The following is an 8,834-nucleotide window of genomic DNA, read 5'->3' on the forward strand; positions in this document are numbered from 1 at the left end:
CCATACTTAGAGAGTCTGAGTCCGGAGTGGAGGGCTTTACAGCGGCGCGGCTACGTGAGGCCTAGGCCATCACGAGCAGAAGATAGTAGTAGTAGCTGGCTGGAAGAGTCACAGCCGGCGCCGGATCCATCCCGGGGACACTTAGCATTTAGCCAGACATCACGGCAAGAAAAGCTTGACAAAAGCTAAGGTAAAAACCCTGCAATAAGGCGAGAACACAGAGCACATGGTCAGACACTGGACAACATAACCTGGCTGGCGAGCATAGCGGCCGGAAGGCCAAAGCGAGGACAACGCATATGCAGATGGTACGAACCGTTAAAACGAGCATGGCTGACACTTGGATGAAGAAGTGAAAGACGGATTTAGCTCGCGGATTACAATGATGATGAAGAATTAACGGGTTTGCTCGCGGATTAGATGATGATGTCTGACTGGCGTCCTCCGGAAGAATGAGGCAGAACGTGCAGCAGCTGCTGCGCGGCACGGAGCGGCGCGGAGTGCGTGAGGAGTGGCGCGCTCTAGTGGCGACGAAATGAAATACGATGGAAGATGGGGGAAAACGAGAGAAGGGAATGACAATGAGAGCGAATGCCGTGCAGTGGGAGTGGGGTGTGAGAAGACGGGACGAGACAAAAAAGTAGACGATAGACAAAATAAAAAGAAAGACAAAAATAATAAAAAACGAGATAAAGACAAAAGAGTAACGACCCGTTACACCTCCCCCTCACTAGACTTCAGGCTCATCATCAGGAGACAACTTCAAGTCATGAACATGCCATGGGCCATCTTCTTTTCCTTCATTATCCACCAACATGTATCCACGCTTACCACAGCGACGCTTTATATAAAAGGGGCCTAAATACTTAGGCGCTAGCTTCTTGCTAAAGTAAGCCGCAGCATCAGATTTCTCAAAATTTCGACGATAAACAATCTGGCCCTCAGAGTACTCAACCTCGCGACGTCTCAAATTATAGGTCTTAGCGTTTTTCTCATAAGCCGCGCGGAGTCTGTCTAACACAGTAATGTACAAATCTTTCATAACAGCAAGATTCTCAATGCGTTCGTCCGGACTGGCACATTCTGGCACAGTCGGAACGGAGGGACTCCGTAGCTCACGGAGACGGCCATCAAGGCATAATTCAGTGCCATAGACCAGACGATGAGGGCTAAAACCCGTGACGTCGTGAACCGCCGAATTTAAAGCGGCTTGAAGCTCAGACAAATTACGATCCCAATGCCTATGGGGATGTTTAACTTTAACATATTCAGAGACATAAGTCGCGAGGAGGCGTTTAATTACTTGATTATAACGCTCAGTGGGGTTGGCCTGGGGGTGGTAGTAGTAATTAAATAAAATAGTAGTATGATATTTATCAACTAATGCATTCATAGCATGACACTTAAATTGGCCACCATTGTCAAAAAGAAGTAATCTAGGAACACCGTGCCTCAAAAATATTTTATGCTCAAGCAATTCTGTCACAACTTTCGCCTCAGCTTTCTTTATAGGGAAAATCTCAACATATTTCGTAAATAGATCAGTTACAACCAAGAGAAAGCGGTTCCCCGAAGGGGTGGTGGGATAGTATCCCATAAGGTCAGCAGACACGACCTCCCAGGGCGTAGAGCATTCTCTCTGTGCACCCATGAAACCAGACGGCTTCATTAAAACTGGCTTGTGCGCGAGGCACTTGGGGCAACGCAGAACGTACTGTCGGATAGCAACTTTCATTCGAGGAAAATAATACAGTTGTCTCATACGACTCCAGGTCTTAGAAATACCGAAATGTCCACCAATCGCCGAATCATGGCACTCGAAAATAGCGTGCTTACGTAGAGGTTGAGGGAGAAGTCGGACCCACGCCTTAGGGACGCAACGACCGACAGATACTAACTTATAGAGTTGGTTCTTTTCAACGCGAAATAGCGGATACCGCTTAGGGGTTTTCTGAACAGCTATCAAAAGCGCATCATACCACTCGTCTCCCGTAGGATTAGAATCGACAGTTAGCAGGTCTACTGCAACATCCTCGTACATCCGGCTCAACGCATCAGGGACTACGTTCAACGAGCCTTTTCGGTGAACAATCGTAAAATCATGCTGTTGCATCTTTAGGGCCCAGCGGCCAAGACGACCGGACGGATCCTTAATATTATCAAGCCATTTCAAGCTCGCATGGTCAGTTACGACCCAAAAATGAGATCCCTCAATATAAGGACGAAATTTCTCAATACCGAACAAAACGGCAAGACACTCTAATTCTGTAGGAGTATATTTTCGTTCCGGTTTATGCAAAGTTCGACTGGCACAGGCAATAATCCTCTCTCCATCCTGGTCTTGACTCAAAACACAGGCAATCCCGGTACTACTAGCATCACAAAGTAAAGTGAATGGTTTCGAAAAATCTGGACAAGCCAAAATAGGTGCTGACACCAAGTGCGTCTTCAACGCAAGAAAGGCCGTCTCACATTCTGGAGACCACTCATAACGAGCGTGCTTTCCAGTAAGAGCCGTAATCGGAGAAATAATAGAGGAGAAATTAGTAATGAAACGTCTGTACCAAGACGCCATTCCAACGAATCGACGAACTTGCTTTACGTTAGTAGGACGGGGGTAATTCACAATATCGGCAACCTTGCCTGGGTCTGTATGTAATCCATGTTCATTGACCACATACCCCAAATATTTCAGTTGAGGCATAACCCACTGACATTTACTCAATTTTAAAGTGAGCCCCGCGGCCTCCAAACGCGAAAGAACAGTACGAAGGAGATTTAAATGATGGTCAAAAGTAGGGGAAATTACGATAATATCGTCGAGGTAAACAAAGACATAAGGCACTAAATCTTGGCCTAAAACATTATCTATAAAACGTTGCCAAGTCGCAGGAGCATTATGCAAACCCTGGGGCATACGTTTCCATTGAAATAAGCCTCGACCACGAATAGTAAACGCTGTTTTCTCTTTACTAGAATTTTCCATAGGAATCTGGTGATAGGCGCATTTCAAATCCAAAGAGGAAATAAATTTAGCTTCGCGCAATCCATCAAGGATATCGGTAACCTTGGGGAGGGGATAGGCATCCTTTTTCGTGACTTTATTTAATTCACGATAATCTATCACCCAGCGCCAAGCTGACTTATCGTCTTTCTTCTTTATAAGGATAACGGAAGAGGACCACGGACTATTGGACGGTTCGACAAAATCTTCGGCTAATAACTGATCGAGTCCCTCGTTTAGGACTTTCATTAGTACGGGCGAGTACGAAAAGTACTTCGCCTTACGCGGAGCGGCATCACCAGTGTCTATGGTATGCGCCACTCGATCAGTACAGCCAGCAATTTCTTTTCCGAGGGTGGGGGTGAACTCTTCGACAAGCGCAGTAATTTGAGCGCGTTGCTCTTTGGACAAGGGATCGACAGCGCTCGGGGCTTCCCCTCCACATTGGACGACAAGAGAAGCCAATTCTGGCAAACCTTCACGAAAGTGGGCGACTCCGTTCGCTAAATCGGGCACAAGGCCGGAGGTTTTCCAAAAATCTACGCCTAATATAAGCGCATGGGGAAGAGAAGGCACCACTAACGTAGGAATTATATGTACTCTATCCTGATCGCCCTCACGGACACGGATAGGGAGGTCCACTATACCCACAGCGCGACGGATGCGGCCGTCCGCAACACGAATGCCGGTGATAGAGCGCGAAGACGGTTTATAACCCGCGGCTTTCAAAAGGTCATAACCGGGCTGACCAACAATAGTCCGAGAAGCACCAGAATCCAGTAGTCCATAAATATCTCTACCCGCAATCTCAACGGATAAGTAAGGGCGTTCATCAAGTCCAAAGTCCAGATCAAGAGAAGAAAGATTAACAAGTTTACCGGATTTACGTTTACTAAACTTTCGCGGCGAGGTACTCATTCGTTTTTTGGGTTACACTTCGGGCAATCCCGAGTGATAACATCGGGTTTCCCACAACGATAACAATACTTTGTTTTAGGCTCAGGACAGTCGATAGCTCTATGGTTTGCAACTTTCCTACAATTATAGCACTGCAAGGGAGTATCAACAGTTGACACCTTAGGCTTTTTCTGCCGGTAGGCCAAATCTGGATCAATAAGGGTGGTGGGTTTCGAGTCACTCGACTTACGCCGGTCGGCTATCTGTCGCGAGTACTCAACAATGCGTCCCTTCTCTAAAAGATCCTCAACCGACGCCACACTAGGGAGAGGGATACGATCAAGGTAATACAGATGCAAATTTTTCCAGATTTGTTTAAGCTTAGTAATAGGGGAAGGGGGGTAGGTAAGGCGAGAGAACATCTTTGTCATACAAGCCACGTAAATATCTATACTCTCCTCCGCCCCTTGCTTCCTATCTCTAATCTCCTCTTGCAAGAGATCCTCCCAATCCTGAGGCAAGAAAGTCTTTTTCAGGGAATCAACAAGTCGCGGCCAAGAGGTAAATATGCCTCGCTCAACTCCAGAGCGATACCAAATAAGGGCTGAGCCTGAAAACAGGTCCCCAGCACCTTTCAGGAGAGCACTCTCGGACACCTGCCGTGAAGTGGCTCTATCTTCTACCTTTTCGAGGAAACTGAAAACACTTTCAGATTTCGCACCGCTAAACTTGATGTCCCATTTATACATTTGAGCCCCCTTTGAAGAAGCTGAGGAACCAGAGAAAGAAAGTTGAGACTGTAAAGCGGCAAGCTGTCTCTGCAGGGCTTCGATGCGAGGGTCAGTTTCGAAGCGCGAGGTGTCACGGTCACGATCATCTGCCAGGAGGCGGGTCCGCTCCAATTCTCGGACACGCTGCCGAGCCTCCTCTAACTCCCTCTCTTGCTGCTTTTGTTGTTGCTCTCGCTCGCGCCAGGCCGCGAGTTCACGTTCTAACGCAAGTTCGCGTTCCCGTTTCGCCCTACGCTCCATCTCAAGAGCTAAGTCCCTCTCCTTTTCGCGTTCACGCTCAAGGTCAAGGTTCAGGGTAAGTTCACGTTCGCGGTTCGCGAGGCTTTGCAGAAGGCGACGGCTCTGTTCCATTTCAAAATCAAAAGTTTTGCGTACCTCCGAAGGACCAGATTGAAGCTTATGACGACTCACAAAGTCTAATTCATGATCACTGTCTGAATCAGAAAGTACAAGGGCAGCTCCCTTCCCCTTAGGCAAAGCCCCTAAGGAATGAGAAGTGAGCGGGGTAGACTTACTCGAAGGCTCCCCGACAAGGGACATAGCAAACGCGCCGAGTGGGCGGTCACGGTAAGCAAACTCCGACAGACCCAAATCTATGGACTGATCAGTTAAAGCAGAAGGTTCGGCTCGTCTAACACGAATGTCATGAGAGCGGTCAAGCAGAACTTGCTGCAAGTGTATAGAGGAGGTCCCTCTCATCTGTTGGCGGAATTCATCCAACCTATTCAAAACCTCAATCACCTGACCTTGGGAGAGAGGCGAAATATCCTGCATGGCAGAAAGGACCAACAACCGGCCCAAAATATGGTGGTAGAGGGTGCTAACGCGTCGAGAATTAGAGAGATCGGAAGTAGAAAGGGACTCGAGAAGGGAAAGACAAGTTGAGAGTTCAGAAACAGGATCAGGTATGTAGCGAGTATAGATGCGCCCCCCAGATGACTCCTTAAGAAGGACCTTGCGAAGGCGTGAGCGCATGTCCTCGACATTGCAACCTTCCACGAGTTTACCCCGTGAAAGCAGCTCATACTGCAGCTCAGGTTTCAAAAGAGAATTGACGTCCAGTGTCGACATGGTGCAGCTGTGTACTCACGATACCGAAGGGTCCAAATAGTGAAGCGATAAGGTGCAATAAAGATGCAAAAAGAATGGAGAAGAGCGGCCCCGGGACGGTCCGGCGCCAGAGTTCCTCTTCTGCCAACTAAATTAGGCGTATCTTCAGCTGCAAGGCGTGAAAGCCCTCCACTCCGACACAGCAAGATGAAGACATGAAAAACACAGAGAACAATAGTAAAGCTAATAGAGCAATTACACAAATAACTCAAGTAATAAACAAGCTAGAAATGAGAAATGTTAAGGCAATGCAAACAAATGTTGAGTATCCAGACACAAAAGAGAAAGGCCCCACGTTGGGCGCCAAAAATATAAGCTTAGATTGGGTTTAAAGAGCTAGCTATGCAGAGGTGCGGAGAGTGGGGTGGGCTAGCATGAAGATTTAAAAGAATTGGGCGCCAGGTAGCAAAGCTACCCCCAAAGCTAAAGCAATAATATAAGTGAAGAAATATATGTAAGGATACCACAACATTTATTAAACATTCAAACATTTAAAGAGCAGACACTCGCTTGAAAAAAACAGTAGTAGTAGTACATAGTAGTACATAGTAGTACATAGTAGTATATAGTAGTACATAGTAGTACGTGAGTACATCAGTACTGAATGTGAGAGCCCCGACCAACGCTCAACACTGTGGCGATCAACCTGACTCAAAAAGCTAAGCTAAAGCCAAAGACTAAGATATTAATAATCGCCCCCATTAGAACTGAACACAACAGATAAACATTTAAACACAAAACATTAAAGAGACATTAGAAAGTCTTACATAAACTATATACATACAACAGATAAAGTCATAGACTTGAACACGCAGAAAAACACAAAACAAATAGAGATCAAAACCTCAGAAACAAGAGGTAAACATGAGACTAAATGAGTCAGTATTCAGGATTAATTAGTATTGGTAAACTAATAGAATAATAGAACTGACTCAAAAGAAAGAGATACCATATTATCGAAATAGGGCCTTGCCCATACAATGTGGAGGAAATACCATCCTACCACTGACGATGAGACTAATAAGACGTTAAAGTCAATAGAACTGATCATCGTCAATCAAAAGAGTATTCAATTAGGGTCACAAATAGGGATACATAAGTATGATTATGAACAAAATCTGAATTGGACATGCACTGTACTCGGATCTAATAATAATAATAGGCAAGTAGCTAAGAGAGAATAGAAACGCGGATAAAGCACTCTGCACTGGCTGGCTATACCATGGACCAGACCGATGGATAGCCTCAGACGCACAGTGCAGAGAGCAATTGCGAACGCATGAGGGCCAATCCCTTGGAGGAAGGGTGGATATAATCTGGCCTTGAATTGATCCGAGGACAGTACATGTCCAAACAGAAAGCATTAGTAGATCTAAAAATAGATTCAAAGCTAACGATAGTGACTTTCGGTTTAAATCTTAGATTTCTGATATGGAAATTAAAACGAGCTAACTCAGGAGACAGTTTGGCTTTCTGAGAATTAGCCACGGGCAGAAGCTCACATACAAAGATTTTATTGAAATGACGAGTCAAATATCTCACCAGAGAGGCAAAGGACGACCATACGTCTTTAAACTCATGTACGTGCAAAAAATCATTGATGCCTAATAGCAGCACGGCAGAGCAAGGATAAACAGATGGAGAAATGGATTTGAGAACCATTTTTACATCCTGCACTTTACCTCCTCTGACACAACAGTGTTTACTGAGTGGATCAAATGAACTAGGATGTGACTCATACAATCTTGCGAAGATACTATCTCCTATGAGAAGTGCCATTGTGACACACAGTACACAGTCATGTGACTGGACAGATGGAATTCAAGATAAAATATACGGTTTAGCTCGCGGAAATCAGAAGTAAGTCACCAGTCAACAACCATACTTAGAGAGTCTGAGTCCGGACTGGAGGGCTTTACAGCGGCGCGGCTACGTGAGGCCTAGGCCATCACGGGCAGAAGATAGTAGTAGTAGTTGGCTGGAAGAGTCACAGCCGGCGCCGGATCCATCCCGGGGACACTTAGCATTTAGCCAGACATCATGGCAAGACTAGCTTGAGAAAAGCTAAGGTAAAAACCCTGCAATAAGGCGAGAACACAGAGCACATGGTCAGACACTGGACAACATAACCTGGCTGGCGAGCATAGCGGCCGGAAGGCCAAAGCGAGGACAACGCATATGCAGATGGTACGAACCGTTAAAACGAGCATGGCTGACACTTGGATGAAGAAGTGAAAGACGGATTTAGCTCGCGGATTACAATGATGATGATGAATTTAACGGGTTTGCTCGCGGAAAGATGAGGTGATGTCTGACTGGCGTCCTCCGGAAGAATGAGGCAGGCAAACGTGCAGCAGCTGCTGCGCGGCACGGAGCGGCGCGGAGTGCGTGAGGAGTGGCGCGCTCTAGTGGCGACGAAGTGAAATACGATGGAATGAAAATGGGGGGAAACCGAGAGAAGGGAATGACGATGAGTGCGAATGCAGTGCAGTGGGAGTGGGGTGTGAGAGGACGGGACGAGACAAAAAGTAGACGATAGACGAAATAAAAATAAAGACAAAAACAAATAGAAAAACGAGACAAAGACAAAAAGAGTAACGACCCGTTACATCCTACCAATTTTCTCCAAGTGTGCCGCGTGTGCAAGAAGGTCCTGAAGGACGAGCGCGCTTCCACTCCCCACCTGCAACTTGTGCATGGCCTTGTCCCTGCTGACCTAGTCCTTGAAGTCACCAAGTGTGCGTGGTCCCTGGAAGCGCCCACTGGGGTGCACCAGGACCCTCCTGACATCCCCGCCGCGCAGCTACGCGCCAAGGCAACCCCGCCGGCCGTTACCGTGTCCCAACCACCCCTGACTCCTGGTGCGCAGGCAACCAGTCCAGCAGCGGTGCCGCGTGGGTTGCCTATCACGAGTCCGCAGGCGCTCAGCCCAGCTCGCACGCCAATCCTGCGCCCGACTCTCTCCGCTGCCTCTGCGGGGCGCAGTGCTCTGCGCGCCGGCGTCCGGTGTCGCAGCCGAGTCCCTCCAGCCC

General features: G+C 47.2%; 1 protein-coding gene across 1 annotated transcript; it reads right to left on the bottom strand.

Moving 5' to 3' along the window:
• Nucleotides 1–3,907: 3,907 nt before the first annotated feature.
• On the bottom strand, nt 3,908–6,853 carry LOC127750295 (uncharacterized). The gene has a single exon (XM_052271533.1). It carries the CDS (start codon nt 5,761–5,763, stop codon nt 3,919–3,921), a length of 1,845 nt encoding a protein of 614 aa, XP_052127493.1. The 5' UTR covers nt 5,764–6,853; the 3' UTR covers nt 3,908–3,918.
• Between the last annotated feature and the right edge of the window lie 1,981 nt (nt 6,854–8,834).

The sequence above is a fragment of the Frankliniella occidentalis genome, unplaced genomic scaffold (assembly GCF_000697945.3).
Source record: "Frankliniella occidentalis isolate FOCC.00 unplaced genomic scaffold, Focc_3.1 Scaffold165, whole genome shotgun sequence".
NCBI classification, from domain to species: domain Eukaryota; kingdom Metazoa; phylum Arthropoda; class Insecta; order Thysanoptera; family Thripidae; genus Frankliniella; species Frankliniella occidentalis.